Consider the following 22,294-nt stretch of genomic DNA (forward strand, 5'->3'; position numbering starts at 1 on the left):
ACAGGCACTACTAAAACAAAGATCTATGCAAGACACACTTTTGTGCGGTCTTCCATAGTTGGCTGTGATACTGTTCTCAAACCAATGACTAGTAAGTGCTTACCTATATATGTGCTCACCTAGTTTTAGATATACAATTACACAATCTACATACAAATGCAAAAAAGGTTCCTGCAAACTGCTGTAACAAACAAGCTCAACTTCAGACTCTTTTTGCTCAGCAGCATGCATCTGTGTGAGCAAAAATCAATCAGGTAAACTTACCAAACGACAGACAGGCACAGTCAGCAATTATTTGTTTATTGGTTATTTTTAACAAAGTTAAGCTCAAACATCCTCAGGAAGTGGTGGAGACTGCAAATACATTCGTTAGGCACATATGTTAACTCTAAATGAATGCTTATGTTGGGTCGTTGTAAGACGTGTAAAGAGACAACTGCTTGCTAACAAGTTAGCCAAATACATTATTGTGTACGTCAGTGTGGTTCAGAGAGAATACTCTCATAAGTGTCTCCCTGAACCATCCTTGTACAAGCCAGGGAGGGTTGACTGGCAAAATGACTGCACACTGACTAATCAACATGTCTCTTCTTATATAGTTACATCCTGGGACTGTGAGGACTCTCATACTTGGAATGTAACACAGAGCATCCATAGGCTTTGAGTCCTGCTCAAGCAAGAAAAGCTTGTTTAAGTTTGATGCACTGGAGCACATGTGTATCAAACAAAGTATTTGAGCTATCGTGTTTGCAGAAATAACGACACACAAACTCGACCAAAAACATGACCTCCTCTTGAGGTAATAAAGGCTTTCTACGTTAAGTCTGTGCTTGGGCTTGTGCAGGAAGTGGGTTCACTGCTACAGTCGGATGCAGTGTTTTCAGCTTCTTGCTGTTGTCCCATTATCTTGTAACTCTTTCCAAGTTCCACTGAATATATCGCCTTTCACACAGCGACGGGTTTAAATGTCACCACACTATACTGTAATCAAGCAAATACACATGCAATGAAAGCTCCACTCAGTGGTTTCCGGACACAGAATTTCAATCAGTAAACTGCACGAATGCGAAAACAACAATCCTCTTGTTACCCCAAACCCACAGATATGTCTGCGATGATAGCAAATCAAAGTGGCAACATCCTGCAAATACCCAGAGATTAGCTGAGAGTAACACTGATACTGGCCTCGCGATCCCCATGCAGACGTGCACGCTCGCACAAGACTGCACACAAACGCGCTGCCTGTCCCGGCATCGTACAACAAGTCTGTCAAGCTGCCAGCGGAGATCCAGCCAACACTCATCGCCTCCGCCAGCATACTCCATTCTGCCCCGGCTTCACTTTTCAAGACCCCACTATCTCAACTCTAAATGGCTGAAACCAGAGCGGGTCGTCATTCTTTTCCAAACAAGATTCTGGAAATCAAAAGCAACTTCCTGTTTCTTAATTTACACTAATTGTTCATTTAAGCCACGAACAAGAGTATGTGGAAATCTTTCTTTCAAATATTTGACACACTAAAAACTTGGCTAGCAGCCACCACATGAAATAAATTAAAAAAACTAATTCATTGAATACTTCATCATTTCTTGCTGAGATGCTTTAGGTCAAAACCTTCATCCAAAAAAAAAAAAAAATAGAGCCAGCTTAAGCTCTGTTGCCTCTCTTTTGCCCCTCTGCCACCCACTGAGCCACAACGTGGTGAGAAGCAGCACTGTGATCTTCAAAGGGTAGGATACTGATACAAGGCCAAGCAGCCCCGCACTTCGGCTTGACACTTATTGACCATGCAGGCTGGCCCCTAATCTATGCACACACAAAGACACATAGTTGCATGCACACATCTACACATGTGCATCTGCTCACACTTAAAAACAGGTACTTCTCCAATAAACGCACACATTGAAGCACACAATTAAAACACACACGCAAACAGTCGCAGCCAGGCGTGAAAGCGGCATCCTTTTGAAGGGTGAGGGGACTGAAACGGGGAAGGGCAAGAAAAGAGAGGATGGAGGGGGAAGGAGGGAGGAAGAGTGGTGGTGGTATTTATAGACAACAAGTGATGGGATGCCCTCGTTAGCGCACGGCCCACTGAGCCAGATGACAGACGCAGCGGCCACGAGGTCATGTGACCGCATTACTCACTCCGGCACCCAGTGAAAGCAAAAGGAACAGAGAGAGAGACAGAGAGAAAACTACCCATGAACCCTGCACTGCCCAATGCCCTGATTTAACTGAGCAGTATACAAACAAAGTTTTTCTCCACCTCCCTCTTTCATTTACAGGACATGCTACTCTCCCACTATTTGAGGCACTGACCTCAATTACCCAATGTGGTCAAAACTTTGTTTCATAACAGGAAAGAGCAAAACTTCTTCCCAAAAAGCAAAGAAGCGCAAGAGGGAAAATTAGTTTATGAGATGACATGAAATCGCTCAGAACGCCACAGTAAGAAACAAAACACGTATCTGAAAAGAGCTGGGATCCTCAGTCCCCCAAACCCCCCCACCCGACCCCTATCCCAGAGACATAGCTGCAATCCTACGAGTCTGACAGCTAAAAGCCAAGAAGCCATGAGGGTCTGAGGCCCGTGCAGAGCCTAACACTTGAACCTAACCGCGGACCAACGCAAAAGCAGAACCAAGACATGTAAAGAAGGAACAATGCAATTCTGACACAAAAGAATGAAGACGAGTCATCTGGGCATGCAGATTATCAGACTTTAAACATGCTCAAAGACACACAAGCACACCCCACTCAGACACCACATTAAAGAGCACTTGTGTGGGCAGGTGAGCGTTGGTGTAGGGTCCCCTGCTCTTTCAACTAACGCCACTTCAAAGAGCACCCTGCATGAAGATGAATCTGGGCCTCGGCACCACAAACAAAGGTGGTGCCACTGCTGACGCACACACAGGCAGAAATGAAAGAACATTTTTCTTTGATTTGTTATTCCAGAAAAAAAGAAAAGGAGAAAACATTCAGTGAGCAGCAGTTCTCTTGGTGAAAGTGCTTTGTTTGATACCAGAGGTCAGAGGAGAATGGCCAAGCTGCTTCAAGCTGACAGGAAGGCGACAGTAACTCAACCACTCATTACGTCCAAGGTATGCAAAAGAGCATCACTGAACAGAAAACATGTGGAACCCTTGAAACAGATGGGCTACAACTAGAGTTGGATGTCTCAAGACCGGTCTTGGTCTCGAGACTGGTCACAAGACCACTTTTACGTGGTCTTTGTCTTGTCTTGGTCTTGATACCCTCTGGTCTTGGTCTTGTCTTGGTCTTGATACCCTCTGGTCTTGGTCTTGTCTTGGTCTTGATACCCTCTGGTCTTGGTCTTGTCTTGGTCTCGCTGTCTCGGTCTCGCTGTCTCAGATCGACATAGTGGTCGGGAGATTTGGAGTCAACAGTATCCATGACACACAATGCAACATTCGATAATGTGTCATGCGCAAAAGCGTCAGCTCTAAGAGCCGTGCTCAGAGAGTGCTTTGTAGTGAATCAGAAGAGTCGACTTCCATTGAGCGAGAGCCGGCTCCTCACTTAATTTCCTTTCCCTGCTCAGCTCTCACACAGTGGCTCAGCTATGCTCCAATCCCTCCATATTGTGGCCAATCACATGCGAGGATATAGGATAATATCATTATGTGAAAAGAAGAGAGGGTGAGAGACGCGGCAGTCAAGTGGAGCGTGTGTTTGTCCTCTCAGTAAGTGAGTGAGACAGTAGACAGCGGTGAAGAGGGCCGTGCGAGTGCATCGCAAAAACACATAAATATGCCCGACACCCGTAAACGAAGCAGCATCTGGCTGCAGTTTAAAGACTTTTTTGTCTCGTCTCGACTTTGTCTTGGTCTTGACTCGGTCTGTCTTGGTCTTGGTATTGTCTTGGTCTTAGTTTAGACGGTCTTGACTAAAAGTCTAGCTACAACAACAGAAGACCACAGCGGGACCTGTAAGTCTCAGATTAGGAAACTGAACTTTGCACAGTTTCATCAAAATGGAACAATAGATGATTGGAAAAACCTGGGTTATTTGTTGCTGACCATATTCATCCCTTTATGACCACAGTGCACCCAGTATATCACTGAGTTCACTGTACTCAAATAGTCTCCACAGTCACCTGATCTCGGCCCAATAGAGCACCACTGGGATGTAATGGAACAGGAGATTTGCTTTATGTGTGTGATGCTGTCATGTCAACATCAATCAAATAGTTTCCAGTGGTTTCCAGTACTTCATACCTACAAAAGTGGCCTGAAAGAGCATGTGTCTAGATTTATTACCTATGACAATGTAGGCAAGGTGGTATCTTAAACATTTAGCTCAAGGCAATGTATGCCTACATAGTGATTCATAAAGTGGCAAGTGGACAGAGTAATCAAAGAAATGTTGAATTTGAAATAGAAATTAGTTGTGGAAGGTTAGATTAAACTGCAGCTAAATCTGGTTAAAATGTAACTATACAAGATATGCATACAGTATATTTCACTGTGAAGTAGTTTCTTGTAAAATGCTGTTATGCATAACTGTTGAGAATAAAAACCTGACTTGATATAAGATTGTATGCTAGTCTCTTTAAACCTTAAATTAATTCTGATATAGACTAGTCTCCACTAAAGATCAGGCATAAGTGGTAATCTAGCTAAATCAGCTCCAGTGGGATTAAGGGGTTGAATCTTAATAAAGCAAACCTGTGTGCGATTGAACTCTATGTGTTTCTCCCACATTCAGGTCGAGAGCAGTATGGGAGCTACAATCCCAGGACCATTACTGTTTAGTCTGGTTGTTGTAGTTGGATTAAGATGTTAGCCATCCCCTGTTAACCTTTCTTCGCTAGACTGGGCTGATCCAGGACCTAACATGGTGAGGAGGGAGATAGAGCAAGATGAAAGGATACAAGGGATACATGGGTCCAAACTACAAGACTGCTAGAGGGCATAAGGTTAAGGAGAAAAAGAGAGCCCTCCTTCTCTCACTCCCTCTCTTTCCTCCTCTCCAGCATGTTTTGAATGCTAAACACCAGCCCACCATAACAGCCTCCTTCACCTCCTCCTTGCTTTCCTCAGCCCTCTCCTCCCCACCTCCTGCCCAGCAGAATCACTGATGTGAGGTCTTTTGTGAGAGCGCTGGCTGGCCTCAGACTGGCTCTGTTACGGTCTGACCACTGACCCAATCACCCGCCTTTTAAAGAGGTTTTGGGGTCGTGAGTTCACAACAAGGTGACTCAACTGTGAACGGCGGTCGGCATCCTTTTTCAAAGGGCCCATGTATTTACCTTTCCCTATCAGGGCTCTCTCTCCCTCTTTTCTTTACATTTTTGTTTTATTCTTTTTCACCCCTTTCTCCACATATCTTAAGTAACTGACCCGTCTCAGGCCTAATTAGCATAGCATCCCAGAGCGAGGGGAACACTAAGGCTAATGGGGAGGTTGGGTCTCCGTAAAACACTTAGAGTACAGCTTCAAGTTTCTAACAAGGACCATCACCTGAACCCACTCGAGCAGGTTTCTACAATCAATGTGGCGACAGCATAGTAATATATGATAAATTATTCCTTTTTCTTGGCGGAGGAAATGAACTAGCAGGGAAAGGCATCATGATTCAAAACAGAACTCCATTAGAGGTTTGGCTTGTGTCATTAATTTAAATGCGCTGACAGAAATATCACATTGTTAGCCTTTACTGCATCACAATAATTAATCATGTCCATTTACTAGATGAGAGACATGTGTTTTCCTTCCGCTGTGCAAGAAGGTGGAAAAAATTCCATGGAGTTCAGTGCTCAACGACTGTTTTTTGTGCCGCGGCATTATCTACACCTACATTCTCAAATGGGCAATTCTTGAATATCAGCTGGGACACCCTAAGTGTGTTCCTTAAAATTGTTAGCATTTTTGGTGTAGATGATTTCACATAATCTATACATGGAGAGACTGAGACTTACCATTCCATGTCCACAGTCAGTGCCATCAGCGAGTGGCATGTGCTGTGTACGGCACCCTTTGTGGTCCCCCTCCGCACTCGTACACCACAGCCTCTTGCACTGTTTCTGTGGGGGAAAAGAAACAAACGCAAGCAGTAAATCCTTTGGGAATTAACAGGAAAAGAGCTTTTCTGTGATGTGAATATCCTGCAAGGCGTTAAAGCATGTACAAAACCCCTCTTATGCCAAAATATTTTTTTCAACAACACTGAAAAACAGAAGAAATAATTGCTCCAGCCATATTGGTCTTACATAAGAGGGATAAAGCATGTGGTTGTAGTCCCAGTATATTAACGGAATTCTACAAACATTTCAAGCCAAGCAGCTGGTAGTCGACTTTTTCTGATTCCCCGTTCGGTCAGTGTGAAGAAGTTTGACCCCATAATGGCAAGTCTATCATATTTGATACATGAGTTTTTAAGACCTCTACATCAACAGTGTGATTCATTTTCTCCTGAAATGCCTGATATATACTATGAGACAGTAGCAGTATGCTACTATGAGCAATTAAATCACACTAAAATGAAGAACGTGGCAAAAATGATACGAATTAAAACTCAATTATGCAAAGTGATATTTAGTTTCCTTGTTTTCTTTTGTCAGGAGGTTCAATTAACACTACAGTTTTCTCCTGATTACTTCGTGGTTCAGGCTTTAAGGGGTTAACTACTCAATGAATCCCTCAGATATCTTAATATAAGAACGAAGATGTGCAATTTTAACAGTTTTTCTACATGATAAATAAATGCTGCTGTAGTAAATGGAAGATATATGACAGTAAGAAATAATCATAAGAAATAAGTGTGTAAAATTACAGAAGAAATATGTGGTAGCTCCTTAAAACACACCGTAACAAAGTTTTGTTCATTCACAGAAAAGTCCTTGTTTACCTTTTTCCTCTTTTTTTTAACTATGCTACTACAAAACTATAATAGTGAGAAAACAGGAAGTTTTTACGTCTTACTTAGGTTTGAGTAATAAGAATGACCATGTCATAGTTTCAGTAACAAAAGCTAGAAATTCAAATAAATTCAGTTAATAGTCCAAAAATTAAGCCCTGCTTCAAATGTTTTGGCCCAGGTGTCCAGTGGGTCAGATTGGAGCCTTCGGTGGGTCAGTTTTGGATCCTTGGCCTTATTTTTGTCCCCTCAAATGTTTCAGGTAAAGAAATGTTTCACTTTCATTTTTTACCATGGCTTTTTAATCTATTTTGATAGCAAGATAACGTACCAAGTAAGGACAAATTTGGGAACCGGGACCAAACATCAGTTCACACTGTCTGTTGGCATTGTAGAGCTGACCAGGGAGGAGGGTGGGCATGTCATATGTTCTGCCCACAGGCTCATCAAGGAGGCACTCCCCATAGCCGGTGCTAAAAAAATTAAATAACGAAATAAAGAAATTCAAAACAAATCATGTACACATTCAACAGGCAGACTTTCACAGTACAGAATTCTTCATAACAATGTAGTAATTCCAACCCTAAAATGTATCAGCACACTTCATCTCTTTCATAAAAGCAAGGTAAACATCTCTGTGTCACTGTCTGTGATCATCCACAGATGTGTTTTCCTTGTGGGTGGTCTGTAACGTTACCGAGGAGAGAGACTGATACCGCCTCCCCCTTAAAAGCCTAATAGCAAACGCTGTCACTGTTAGGCGCCACAGACTGAATAAAACAGTATTTTGATGGAGACAAAAAAAGGGATCTGCTTACTGATCACATTTGTATTAGATGCATTTTCCTCTGCTGAAGGCAAACAAGAACATTTACAATGCTAAAGCACCATGATTAAGTTAAATAAATCTGCACCAGCCCAAGCGCTGCAGTATAATGACAGATTGTGCCGTATATGAGCCACACCCTGAGCCATGACACAATAAAAGAGACAACAAAAGCACAGCTGGACTTACTGCGTCTATCCACCAGCAGTCTGCGTATAAAATCATCCGCATTTACGGCCGTGAATGGGCACAAATGAAACATGTTAGCAGAGCAAGGCGAGCCACAAAGGATCTTCTCTCTCTTTGTTTACTTTGGGAAAAGGAAACTTTCTGATGAGACAGGTCTAGATGTGTAATTAGACAACATGTCTGCACTGCTCTGACAAATTTCATCCTGGATCGAGCCGCTAAAACACCTGCTCAACAAAGCACCAGCTGATGTGACAGGCCAATAATTACACAGGATTATCCTCCGTTACCATTACTTTGTTTCTTTACCCTTTCATTTCCAGCCATAATGTAAGAAATTGTAGCAAATGCTGGCTTGTGGCAAGAGGAGGGGATGATTACACTAGAAGAAAACAACAGCAGTGGAAGACACTGAATGCAAACCACATAGCAGCCTGTCGAGGAATCATTTGGACAGTCCCATATTACAGTGTCTTTCAGCAGTTGGTCATCTGTCTAATCGGTGCACTGGAACTTAATGGAATTATTATTAAGACCGAGACAGACCGAGGGAGAAGGGGTCATTGTGGTCATATTTTAAATGAAACATCTATGTTCTGGGGAGGGGGGACAAAAAATCAGCTGTGTGGATTCAAGACGGTGAGCCAATTCCCATCTGGAAACAAGAGCTGTCACACCTGGAAGCCTTTGGCAGACTTGGAAGTGTGTTTATTTACAAGGTGACTCGGTTATTGTGTTCTTATCACACGAGACTAAACAATAACAGTTTTCACGTACACCATAAAGGCAAGATGTCAAGAGGTCAGCTCATGACAGATTGGAGGCTTCTACAAAGAGCTAAATGACATGTGCAGTGTTCGATCAAACAGTAGTAAGTCTGTCATGTCAGCGTTTCGCGTCTGACAAAATGAATTATTGTTGTCCTTTTTTTTTTTTTACTGCTGTGCAAAGATGTGCTTTTACTTTGTAGTGCTTAAAACTTGTAAAACTTAAGGTTCTCTTCCAAATAAGTGTTAAAAACTTCAGCAAGGTTTTGAGCTGTCACTTCAGAAAGAATCACGCCAAAAACAACAGAGATCCGTTTAGATGATGCTCACAAAGCAGGAGATGGATTTACAAATTTATGACAGCGTTGTGTCAAGATCTATAGTGAGAAGTAGCATCAAGAAATTCAAAGAGTCACACAGTAAAGAACAAGCCTGGCAGAGATGTGTCTAAAAACCCCAGAACAACTGCCAAAATACTAGTTAACGATTTAGTCAAGTCAGGGATAGTGGTCTCAAGGAAGTTAATCACTAGAACTTTGTGCAGGAATGGACTGTGAGTTCACAGACCAAGAAAAACTTCTCTTCCCTGCAGAAGAAACAACTTCAAGTCAGACCTAAATATACCAGGAACAACCTGGAGAAAGATACTAGAAGTGGGTCCTTGGGTCAAATGAGACTAAACTGCTTGTTTGAGTAAAGAGACAGTGTTTATGTTTGGATTACGACGGTAGAGGCGTGAAACACAGTAGTGGTGGTATTGTGTTGTAGGGACGTTTAAGTGCATCTCAAAGTGGAAGGAATCATAAAGAAAGAATATGTGACTACTCTCATGGAGGCAGGCTGATAATTCTGTCTTCAACTTCCTCATCCACAACCAGATGGCTGTCCCTCCGTGAGCCTGGTCCCACCTGAGGTTTCTTCCTGTTAAAAGGGAGTTTTTCCTTCCCACTGTCACCAAGTGCTTGCTCAAAAGGGGTGATCTGATTGTTGAGGTTTTTGCTGTATAATGTCTTTACTTTAACATAAAAGTGCTCTAAGTCAGCTGTTATTGTGATTTGGTGCTATATAAATAAAATTGAATTGAACTGAATTAGAGTTATATATGAATAAACACAAAGTAGATGTAGTAGCTCCTAGTTTTCGTCAAGAAAATAGATGTTGATGGATTATTTATAATGATTTTACATTATACTTTCTAAGAGTTGTTGCTGCTTTGGCAAAATTTGAGATGTACATAGGAAATCGATAGGGTTTCCCCAAAATGAACAAGAACTAGAGGGTAGGAATAGTCAAAGAGTTGCATTTAAATTTTATATTTTGATGTTGTGGGTTAAATCAAATTGCACAGTGCCAGAGTAGGAATGAATAGTGTCTTTGTGCAGCAGATGGGACACAATGACACTGCACTACAACAGTACAGTTTTCATCAGCTTTCAGGTACGGGACTTGAGTGCACATTATTACAACAATATTCAGACAAGAGGGACCGCATTGGGGAATCCGTTGCTGTTTGAAAAGGGATGTTCGAGAGGTGGCACGGCCTTTCATTTTGTAAACTGTTACAGGTTGAATTTACTCTACGGGAAGAATGGGCAGTCAAAACACTGATATACTTGACCAGGTCGGTCCACTCAGCAGGAGTGGTGCTGCAGAAGTGCTACTTTCAATCAATGCTCCTCATTGTTGGCTGGCGAAAAAACTTCAAAAGCACTTGGACTGCACTCTCAAGAGCCTTTCCCACCACCGCGGCTCCCACACCGAAGCCAGTGCTTCGTTCTCGATACCTGCACTGTGTGTTACATCCAAAGTGACTAACAAATGTTACAGTTTAGCATGAATGCGACTGACGTTCACGTCATGCTCTTCCTGTTTTTTTGTGTAGTAATTAGATACAAACAGAAGAGCAACACAGCTTTATCCAAACAATAAAGAGACAGATGGACATTCTTCTCAACTTTGGCTGTAAGTTCCAACCACTGGATGCTGAGGTCCGGGCTAGCTGGAAACTATGCAAAGAGCATGGCCTTAAAACTCCATATGAGGCCATCGCCTAACTCTCGAGACGCATCTGGTCAACAAGGCTGTCCTTTGTGAAGGCCTCTACAATTAACAGAGGAAAGGAGGCAAAGATTAAAGGGTCATGTTCAGGGAAGATGTAATTATAACTGACATTTCCCATTTTGAATCGAAGTCAGGATGAGCGTCCGTGGGTGCGGGTTTGGAGTAGCTGAATCAGCCACCTCACCATGCACAAGGTTGTGGTGATGAAATGGGATGAGTGACTAGATTACTGTTTGGCCAGCTTCTTTACAAAATAGCTCTGTCTGAGCAGCGAGACAGATGAAGGACTTCAGGAGATCCATCGCTCAGGTCAGCTGAGGAAGACCCCCAAATTCAAACAGGAAATACTCTTTCAACACAAGGCAATAACAACTCCACACAGTTTACATTACACTGACCTGTCTGCAGAGTTCTGTGGGAGACTGGAAGCAGTTACATGTAAAAGCTGGAAAAACCATCACTTTCTCTCCCGTGAGAAGAGCTCATAATGAGTCATGTGGTTTGATTACGAAGCAATTTAGAACCAGATAGGAGAGCTGCAGATACCTACTCAAGAAAGTCAGTGATGTACTTGCGACTGCACTTGGACCACGACCAAGGGTTGGTATCGTAGTTAAGTGTAGGAGCCATGACGTGATACTGGTGCTTTATTCCTGCCTCCCGGCACTTGGGGTTGTCATCATGAGGCATGTTGAACCTGGTGCAGAACCAAAAAAAGGGGGAATTTAGAGATTGTGAGGGTTATCATCCGATTATTAGATATGCCATAGTAAAAAGGATAAATGTCTAAGATTGACTCTCAGTCATTTGTAGCAGAGGGTCACAACCAGCCCGCAGATCCGGTAATATCTTTGAGTTATTCCTCACACTTTGCACTTCTCCTCTACTGGTCTGTTTGTTTTCCACTTCCAAATACATGCACATCCTTATTTGTATTATTTGCTAAATATTTAGAGAGTAAAATCCTTTCAAGAGTTTCAAGAAAACTCCAACTGGCCAGTAGGTGGTGCAACATTGTCTTAAAAAAAATGTCACACTCCATCTATCATTATCTATTGGCTTCAACATCGAGAACAACATGCTAGTGAGATCTACCTCCAGCTTAGAGGTCAAAGCTCACCATCTCACATTCTCAAAGGGCTTAATGCTTAGAAAAAGCTGGGGGTAATAGCACCTCACACATCAGTTGCTCTCACAGACAGAAGAACAAGACCGATGTCTACACAATCTTACCAATAAAGCTGCAATAACATTGTCACAAACATTTGCTGAGATAATAATATTTCCTGTATTTTCTGCAAGTCCAAAAATCAGTTAACCAGCTAATTGTTTGAGTATTTGTCTTTAGCGATCAAGCAGTGAGACGGGAGGCTTTGCAAAAGAATAACCGTACGTAATGAGGCATGGAAGCTGCAAACTAATGAATTCATCCAGGCTGTCTGTAGCTGGCAGTCTCATAGAGCAGGTTTTCTTGATCATGTCCAGAACAGTGCAGCCCAGCATAGATGTCCTGTTTTGTACTGCGGTTTGGCGCATTACCCATAAATACATGCACGCATGAGTACACATGTATTTATACACACAGGATCCCATGCAGCTGTATGATGTCTTGAGATGTTTACGCCAGGATGTGGGGCAGTGCTGTGCTCTGGGCTGGAGCTGAGGGTCAATCCATACCACCACACAAACAAGATCTAGCATGGCTGGCATGAAGCCCACCCTACGGGAGACGGAGGGCCCGAGGGCAAACACCCAGGAAATAATTAAGCCTCTGGCACAGTAATAAGCTCTGCACACAAACCAAGCCGTTGGATAATACTCACAACATCAAAACTGAATCAACTGGTACTATGCAAAAGATTTTTTGTCACTTATGATGTAAAAAAAAAAAGTAAATAGAATTGAGTTTCACAAAAAAAGGAGAGAAAACATAAAACTGGATATGTTGCGTCAAATAAGTCAGATCAGAAGGATACAAATGAGAATACAACCTTAAAATCCTGAGATGAGAGCCTTTTAGTGTAATGAGGTTATAAATCAGGCAGTTTTGTGGCTAGATCAATGGAGGAACCAATTTCAGTGATTTACATGCATCCGAAACCACTCACTTCAAGTTCTTAACAAAATAACTGCATCACTCTGTGCACATCACTGTCCCCGTGCCACTCTGCCACCCTATTTGATGGATCTTCAACACTGAAAAAAGTATTTCTTTGATTAAAATCCTTTGAAAAGCACTTCAAGATAGGCAGAGCTCACTGTCTGTGAACTACACATCTTAGCTGCTCTGAATGTACTTGTTCACGAGAAGAAACCATCTTTAACAATCCCAGAGATTTTATCCCATTGGCTTTTTTGATTTGTGTGCACTTTACACACTTGATATACTTTTTTTGCAAAATGTCAGGAAGATTTATTTTTGATCTGGGACATCTGAAGCCAGACAAATGTTTTAAGTCCTCATACATGTCACCTTTGAGGAGCTATCAAGTGACGCCACGCCACCTAAAACTCCCTGTGCTGCCGATTAGTGATCGCACATTCTCGCAGTTATCTGAGAAAGGCCTCCCAGCCATTAGTCTAAGTCTCTGATTAATCTGCAGTGCTCTTGAGTGGGTCCCATTACCTGACACTGGCTTTCTCAGAGCGCCAAACACTCATGAGAGCTCACGCCTGCAAACACAGTGATCCGCCATGCCAAGAGACAGAGCCAAGTGGGCCTCCAGCTGCTTGAACTTTAGCATAAACAGATCCACATGAGACTCAAAGTAAAAAGGGGAGGGTGTAAGCTTGGTCCATCTGCTGCTGCTCTGGTCCAGTCTCTCCACTGGAAAAATGTGTGACCGTGGCAGAGGAACTAGAAAAAATATCTCCCATTCTTAACTATTACCTCACAGGCTCACACTGACAGTGCGCCTTTTTACTACCCAGATGGAGAGAAGCAGAAGAGACAAAAAAACAAAGACAGAGGCCTTGTCTTTATCCAAAAGTAAGCTCTCTGTTTTAAATCCCCTGGAGCGTTCGTAAGAATGAGAAGGTAATGACTTATTTATCATAATTTTGCCACAAATGGATGTTTGGAATAAACATCGCTTCATACGAGAGATAAAGTCATGTGTTTTGACTCGGTCATTTGAAGACAGATTATGCGTACGAGTCTTTCTTCACTCCACACATGTGGCAGTATTTGCTTGTTGTGAAAACACTCTCTGGCGGAAAGGCATGTTGTGATAACCCCGCTATTACCCGCTCGAAGGCGATGTGACATCTCCAGTTTGTTTTACCTGTCTTTGGCGCTGAGGAGTGGGGGGGGGGCTGGAAGGCTTTCCAAGTACTAAATACAATATTTAGCTTTGTACTTGCTCCTTGTATCATTTCCAAGAAAATCTTTGTTGTTGTTCATCAATGCCAGGTCCAATTATTATTAGGATTTTTGAGGGTTTTTTTCTGGGATCCACATAAAATTGTGTCTTTGAGCTTATAGCTATCGAGGTAAAGCTCGGACACATGGAGGGTTGACGTCCTGAGCTCTATAGTAAGGCATTGTAGGCTGGCATGTTATTAAAAGTCAAGGTTTTTTTTTCTTTATTATGTTTTGCACCTGCGTCTGCTGCACTCTGTGTCTCTTGATAAGAGGGCTTTTGTAGTCGAGCTTGGCTTTGAGTGGTGACATACGTCCTGTGTGTGTGTGTGTGTGTGTGTGAGTTATGGGGGTGGTGGTGGGGCAACAGGTTTAGAACTGCAACTTACACATGGCCCAGCTCATGAGCGATGGTGAAGGAGGCACTAATTCCATTTTCCTCACTAATGGAGCAGCTCCGGTACGGGTCGCACATGGTCCCCAGCTCAGCAAGCCCTACAGGGTCAACACACACCAATACGCACACATAGGAAAACACACGCATAAACATCTACAAGCCAAGTGTGTCTGGGGGAAAAATAGTTGCTTGAGTGTTTGAGAAGATTAAAGGCATCAAAACTTCTGTTTCCTAAGAGAGATTAGCACTGCCACAGTCTCCCTCCTCCCAGGTCTACCACTCTGTTCTGTCACGATAATATTATTAGCTGACAGCTTGCCATAAACTCATTACAGCACAGTTCATGAGCTGTGGAGTCAGTGGAGTGGAAAGTTCACTGTAAAAGAACTTAACGTGCAGATATTTTTGCATGAAAAGCCAAAATATTACCTAATGTGTCACATTTGTCTTTAGCGCGGCAGATGTCTTCCCTGTGAAAAAGAAAAAACACCATCCTGTAAATCCCTTCTGAAAAGGGCAGCGTGCTTGAGCAACTTGCTTTTGAAAAGGAGGTGAGGGGTGGGAAATGCAGATACCTGGTTATGAGGAGCGCAGTGTCGTGGTGAGACGGATGGCTGTCGTCCTGGACGTTGTGGCTCTGCTGCCAGACACAGAAGTTGTGCAGAGTGGTGGCAGCGTTGAAGCTCACAGTGGGACCTTCCTGTTTTGGGTGAAACAGCAGTGGGGTCACGACCAACAAACTGGGCTTACATACAGTAACCTTTTTTAATAATGATGGTAAAGACATATTAGAACATCATGTTCTTTAATGTGTGAGCCTGTCTTAATGTCTTATGTTTGTGTTCATTATGATTATAATGTTTGGACTAAAGATTTAGGTGCTGGATTTGTGGAAAACAAGGACATACATTGGTAATTTTTCAGTGACATCTTGCAACCTGCAACAGCCTTATGTTCTTTCTTGTGGTCCTTTCAATAACAGAGGTAGTGAGGAAAATCTCACCGTGACCAAACTAAACAAAGAAAATCCCTAGGCAAATGCCTACTTATTCAAAAACTGATAACAGAGCATTTCATTTGCAGGTGGCTAGCAGCCTTAATACATTATGATTTGTATTCCACGTAAGCCCGACAAGAAAGACAGTGTCCTTTCAAAGAGGCCCCACAGAGAAAAAAAAGCCAAGCCAAAGACACCTGCAATGACGTCAGCCACGCGCAGATGACCTGCGTACACGTAGCATTCAAGACCCCGTACTCACCTGTTCATTGTGGATGATGACAAGCTTGACAATCTTGATGCTGATGAGGTTTCCTATGCTGGGGTCCCTGTACACTGCTGCTACCTGTAACAAAGACAAAACACACAGACAAAAAAAAATGCAAACTTCCACTAACCTGAGTCAGAGCAGAGCTAGAGTCATGTATTAGTTAAAGTACTTGGAATGGGAACACACAGTCAAGGCTCTTTTAGCTAAGCTCTATTTTGGTTTAATCAAAATAGCAGCAGCTCACCAAAGTCAAAAGAAAGCACAAAGTGCCTCCTCGAGGGTAAGTTTAATCAACAGAGTATTTAAACCAATTACAACCCCCCCACCCAGAAGACCATAGAAAAGGAAAAAGAAAAGAAGGAAACTGGACCTGGCTACAAATGTGAAGCAGCCCCTCTGTGGGGACAGCAAAATATTCCAACTCTTTTCCCCTCTGCTACTCTTGCGTTTCTCGTGCACCTGTGTCACGGTCAGCCAGCGGTCCCCCGAAACAGGGTACGGCCTCATGACAGGAACTTATTAGTTACTATAAACATTTAGCTCATCGTAACATAGAGGGAAGCAAACGTAGCCCAGGCTTGCCCGGGTTGGGTAATAAAACGAGACTGTCTTTGTATGCACGTCATCCAACGGTGACACATGACCCCGCTCATTAGACTCTCACCTCCAGTTTATGCTCTCATGCGATCAGTTTAACAGCCAGAGGCGAGGGGGACGACACCATAAATTACTGCAAAATGCATTCAGGAGCCGATGTTGTTGACAAATATTAAACAGTAAAGTTTTTTTTAGGACTTCTTAGAATTTATATTTTGCTACATGTGCAACATTTTTTTACATGGTTAAAAGCTACCTTCTTAAAATAACAGTAAGACAGTAAGACATCAGGGGTCATATCTATACAGTTTATCGGCATGACCAATAGAAAATAATATGGTACGTTTGGATAAATTGTGGCAAAAGTAGAGCAAATGTAACCATTTGAAAGAGGACAGGGGGGGGGGAAAGCATGCATTTATGTATGGCTGCTCCCTGGTCTGCAGACATAAACATGATTTGCTGTCGAACTTTGGAAGAAAAAAAAAACTGGCCAATGCAACACTCACTAAGGACACTCCACTGACAATCATTACTCCTCTGCAAGTAAATGAGTGTTTCAAACATTTTGCCTGTAATGGTGTAGAAAGACAGCAGATACTAAACTCAGTTCAATTAATAACCCGTCCTGAGTTGAGACGTTTTACTACCCAGTCCATCACAGTGTCACTGGCTTAATTACCAGCCTTCTTTCACAGTCAAAAGTAGGACTCATAAAGTGGTCAAGGTGCTGGACAGGCTAACGGGGTTTGTTTGGCATATGCAGAAGCATGCTGAGGTTACATCGGGGTTAACGACCAAAAATGCCAAACAGTAAAATCTGAGACTAGAAAAACACAGACCTGGACTGCAGTTTCCACTGGGCAATTGCTTTAATAGTGGAAAGAAATATATCACCGAGTACGTGGTGTATACATCAGAACTTAAATTTTTTAAAGTGTTGTCATATGTGGCGTATTCACTGAAAAAGCTTCTGAATACTACTGTGACCAAAATGTCAGATTGCTCTTTATTTCTGTTGCATTAATTTCAGCAGAGTTGATCGTTTTTAAAAAGGTTCAATAGCATGAGTGTCATTGATTTAATGTTAAAATCGGACCCTCGTGATGGAGACGATCATCATAAGAAGTTTCTTATCTGAAGTTGTTTATATTTTGCTGTAAAGTTTTGGTCATTTTCTAGAGATCTGTCACAATTAGAAAAAGACTATGCATGTTTTCAATGTAAATGTCCACAAAACCGCATTACATTCAATACAGCTCTGCTGTAGACTTGGCATCAATTAAATTAGATCCATCTAGTGGAAAGGTTAATGTTTGTAAGTGTATGCCATCAAGCCTAATTTTGATCTAGTTTGAGATGCTTATTTACACATGGGGAAACAGCACGCTGAGCATACAGCCAAAGAACATGGCCACATAGAGTTAAACATTGCTGGAAAAAAATATGCATTTAGCTCGTCTTTAGCATTTGATTCAAGTTTAACTGACTATTCTACAAGTGTACAAGTCTCAAGTTTAAACGATTCAGTGACTTGTGAAATCTGCTGTGAACAACAGCATGGCTAACACTGAGACGTTTGTCGTGTTCTTTCACTAAGTTTTTGTTACTTTTCAGTATTTTCAATGAACCTCTAAATCTTTCAGTTATTGATGTTTGGTTAAAAAAACCCTTCTGCTCACATACAAGGTCTTGAGTAACTAACCCCATCATATGTTAAAGACCTTTTAGTAGCATGTAATCCCAACAGGAAGGCAATGCCAGCAAATAACACTGAGCAAAAACACATTTAAACACTGAAAAAAATAAGAAACATTATTTTACTTACTACTGACATGATTGTTAGAATGTAGTGCTCTAGGTTGCGTCCATGGTGACGCACCATTTTGGCATCTGCTGTCACCATCAGCTCAACGTAACGAGGATAGGACAGGAAACGCTTGCGCCTGCGTGGCGATCTCGGGTGTGGGCTGGTGGAGTTGTTCTCGAGCACGCGTTGGTGCTCCACTGTGGCTCTGAGAGATTCTAGCTCCTCTCTCATGGTCCCTCTCATCTCTGCAGAGGCTGGCTTCTTCAAGTTCTCTGTTTAAGAAAGAAAATAATTTTAATGTGGTAATTAGCCTTTTTTTTAATGGACTACTTAACGTCATAAAGGTGTTTCATAAGAGAGCAAGCTACATCTACAGTTCAGTGCCATGTTCTGGCGCAGCTTAGTTCCAATCACATAACTAGGCTTCTGTTGCAGACACCTGCCATAAACCGTCTCATTCAAGTGTTCAGGAAAGCAGATGAACCCAGAGACACAGAGTCACTGGTGAGCTTTGAGCCTGTGTTTTATCTCAGGCAATCTGGATTCTCCTGTCTCAAACAAAGCCACACAAACCAAGAAATCCCTTAACAGCACTTTACTGAGTCACGGAGACTATGCTCAGTTTACGCCATGCAGAGGCGTAAAAATCCTCAAATTATTCCGCTCTGGATACCCCAGTCATTGTATTACTTTGGTAAATTGTTACAATCGTGGTGAAAGGAACACATTAACACTCAAACAGTTCCATTCATACGCCGCCTCCTACAGCAGCCTCAGACCCAGAATGACAGCCATACACTGTGCACACTCAAATGGCTCACTTCTCTCAGCTGAAGCGCACGTGTTGTGCTGGCTACAAACGGTAGATTCCATCATCATGACAGAGTGAAGTTAAAAGAGGAACACAGAGGCAGAGACACAGACCGATTGCCTATATTATTAGAGGCAAGGCAAGAAAACTTGCTGTACTTAAAAATGAAGTAGCGTTGATTGCAATAAGAACCTTGGAGTTCTGAATAAAAACAGAGTGGAAAAAACAGCAAGAGGTTTCCCAGTCACACCACGGGAATAATCCAAATCACAAAAAAGGGTTGAGTTTGTTTTCTGCAATGTCCCCAGATTCTCCTGATTGAAAATGATGACCAATGGAGGGCCAGATAAACTGCACGTATCAACTATGAACATCAAAATGCTTAAGCAGTCAATCAGCACTGTATAACTTTACACTGCATTTTGTGAGAAGTCCAGGACCGGAGCGTGCAGGTCGATCATTGTGCTCTCCTGATTTCCACTGTTGCTTTGGCGCACATCCGTTATTTAGTGTAAGAAAGCTTGCTTAAAGCAGTTTCACCTGTCGCCCTGCCGAGGAAAGATTGATTTAACGTATGCCAGGCGGGCGGAAGAGAACGATCAAAGAGAAGATTCATGAATGTAGTGCAGGAGGACATGCAGAGGGTTGGTGTGACAGAAGAAGTGGGATAGGGTGAGATGGAAATAAATGATCTGCTGTGGCCACCTCTAAAAGGACCAGCTGAAAGAAGAAAAAGAAGACCAGAGGAAGTAGCAGAGAAAAATATCAGGAGCCACTGATGAAATAGCTAAGAATTGACAATGAAAGATTTCACTGTCAATTTCCTATTTTGTCAAAACTGAAATTGCTGTAATTTTTAATAAATGTTTGTACATATAGGTGTAGTATTTTTCTTTTGCCTCCATTAAACCAAGCCGCAAAAGGGACACAATGTAGCAAAAGTTGCTAAAATAATTACACCGACTATGTAATTACCTTAAGTAAGACCACTAGTGCTTACGATCCAAGCATAGTTTGGAATCCGTCATCCTCCTCAACTTTGGATAACCCGATTACAGTGAAGACTTCCATTGTGTTTTGTAAACTCAATCTTTCCAGACAGTCACACAGAGACAGATTGTGTGTAACTGTTAGATTAGGGAAAAAAAGAGAAAGGAAAACTCATTCAGTGCTCTGTGAGTATTCAAGCGATGCCCCCAGTGGGCACACGAGGCGAAGCGTGACTCCCTGGCACAATGGCCCACAGCTCTTGCCGCCGTGAGGCCCAACCCCATGCCAGAACCAGCATCCAAGCCAGCGCCAAGCCGGTCTGTGCCCGTGCACGCAGCCCGGGCAGCTGGGCCAGCACGGAGCTTTGTATTTTCCAGGGAAAGAAAAGTCTCAAAGGCCAAAACCCACCACACTAAACCCCTTAAACAGACTCATCGCTGCAGACAGTCCGACATCAAAGGGATTATCAAAGCACAGAGCAGTATCTCTCCATCCTCAGAAATTGGTGTTAAGACTCAGAGTAAGCGAGTGTGTGATGGAAAAAAAAAGAGGAGGAGGTGAAAATATTGCCTTCTGCTATAATAGCCTTTGAATCAGTGCAGATTAGCCACACACAACCTTCCCAAATCGCCTTAGGTTGAAATCCCCCTCTCGCTAGGTAGTGAGCTGCTACTTACACCATGAGAAGACAGGGGTGACTGACCCACTGTACGCACAGAGGCATTACATCACCCACTGGGCACTGGCAAAATCAGCCACAGAAGGTCTTTATATCTCTGGGCTCTGCATGTTGGAATTTACTATCAAAAAGAACCTGATAGATATTATTTCTTTTCAAACTTGGAATATAAACTCACTCTTCAGAGGTTTCTCATGATCGGGAGCATTAAAAAGGGGCCCTGCATGGCATGAGTGTAGGCATTTCCAACTTATAATCTAGTCGTTTCCAATGTACACACAGCTAAAATGTACCAACAGAACACACTCACTTCTATGTTCCAACACCTAATTGACTCGGGGATGTGTAAATCTTTATATCACTGTGCCAAAACACAATCAAAACAATGAACATTACCCTGTTTGTGTATTCACTCAATGCCATGAATAATTGCAGACAAAATATCCCATACACACAATGACTGAACTCTTTTAAACATATCTAGACATTTTGATTGGGTTTGAACTGCCACATATGTTAACAGTTAAGCATTTGTTTACATTAATCCATAAACATTAAAGTGTGGAAATATTTTACTGTTGCATAGACTTTTAGTCTGAGTCCATCTATGTATACCAGCCTGTCCAAAAGGATCTCAATGGGATTTTGCTCTTTCATGACAAATTCCAAGAACCAACACATACGTAGTTGAACTAATAACCATTGTTTTACGGTGTTTTGCTGGCCTTCTGAGAGTTGTCATCTTTGGCTACACATTAAACCAGGGGTGGGCAATTCCAGGCCCCGAGGGCCGGTGTCCTGCAGGTTTTAGAGCTCACCTTGGGTCAACACACCTGAATCACATGATTAGTTCGTTACCAGGCCTCTGGAGAACTGCAGGAGCTAATTTAGCCATTTAAATCAGCTGTGTTGGTTCAAGGACACATCTAAAGTACACTTTCCAATCAGTACAGGTAGTGCCTGCTACTTAAAAAAATCAGACAGCGTGGTTATTGGAATACAAGTTAAGAGGGGAAAAACTTTAAAACCACCGCAGACAGGGGCACAATTAAGTGCAATTCTGCGGCTAGACAGTGGAGAAGAAAGGAAGCTAATTGCTTCTGCTGAAGAAGGCTTTTAAAAGTGAAGTGGCGTGGCTGTCGACATCACTGGAAGTATGGTCTTTGTACACTTGCAGTCCACTCGGTTGATATTTTAAGTTCAGAGATAACGACAGCATTATGGTCGGCTGCAGACCTCCTCAAATGACGAAACACTACTTGTGGATCAGAACTGTGACGGGTAGTAGCCTGGAGTGTTATCTTAGCCAAACCAAGATACTCCCGATGTCTAGTTTAAAGAGGTTCATCCAAATATACTAAAGATTAAATCATTATGGATACCATTTGAATTCAATTGAAAATGTTTGGATTGGGATACGCAAGAAGCAACCCTTCCTCTTTGTTGAATACACGTCTTCAAATCTTACAGTAATTTGGTTACATCTGGAAGGCCCAGTCAATAGTTTATAGGAGAGATGTTGGCGTTTTACAAGGAAGTGCCAATAAAGAGCAAATACATCATTTTCTAAAGCTCTTCAAAATGTGTCAAAGATTTGATGAAAAGTCTCTAATAATATTATTTTTTATTTATCCAAATAAAAGTTCCATTGAG

The 22,294-nt window shown here is 42.3% G+C and overlaps 1 protein-coding gene across 1 annotated transcript in view; it reads right to left on the reverse strand.

Annotated features, from left to right (window-relative positions):
• Nucleotides 1-22,294, reverse strand: part of LOC102796410 (A disintegrin and metalloproteinase with thrombospondin motifs 20) — an 81,159-nt gene that overhangs the window by 47,160 nt on the left and 11,705 nt on the right. The window contains exons 4-11 of the mRNA XM_087843260.1: nt 18,180-18,433; nt 15,746-15,829; nt 15,062-15,186; nt 14,916-14,956; nt 14,479-14,584; nt 11,279-11,425; nt 7,217-7,358; nt 5,948-6,052 (exon numbers count right to left, since the gene is read on the reverse strand). Coding sequence (XP_087699386.1) covers nt 5,948-6,052; nt 7,217-7,358; nt 11,279-11,425; nt 14,479-14,584; nt 14,916-14,956; nt 15,062-15,186; nt 15,746-15,829; nt 18,180-18,433 — 1,004 coding nt within the window. The remainder of the gene's footprint in view (nt 1-5,947; nt 6,053-7,216; nt 7,359-11,278; nt 11,426-14,478; nt 14,585-14,915; nt 14,957-15,061; nt 15,187-15,745; nt 15,830-18,179; nt 18,434-22,294) is intronic.

This window comes from Neolamprologus brichardi, chromosome 7, assembly GCF_056152115.1.
Source record: "Neolamprologus brichardi isolate AB-2024 chromosome 7, ASM5615211v1, whole genome shotgun sequence".
Taxonomy (NCBI): domain Eukaryota; kingdom Metazoa; phylum Chordata; class Actinopteri; order Cichliformes; family Cichlidae; genus Neolamprologus; species Neolamprologus brichardi.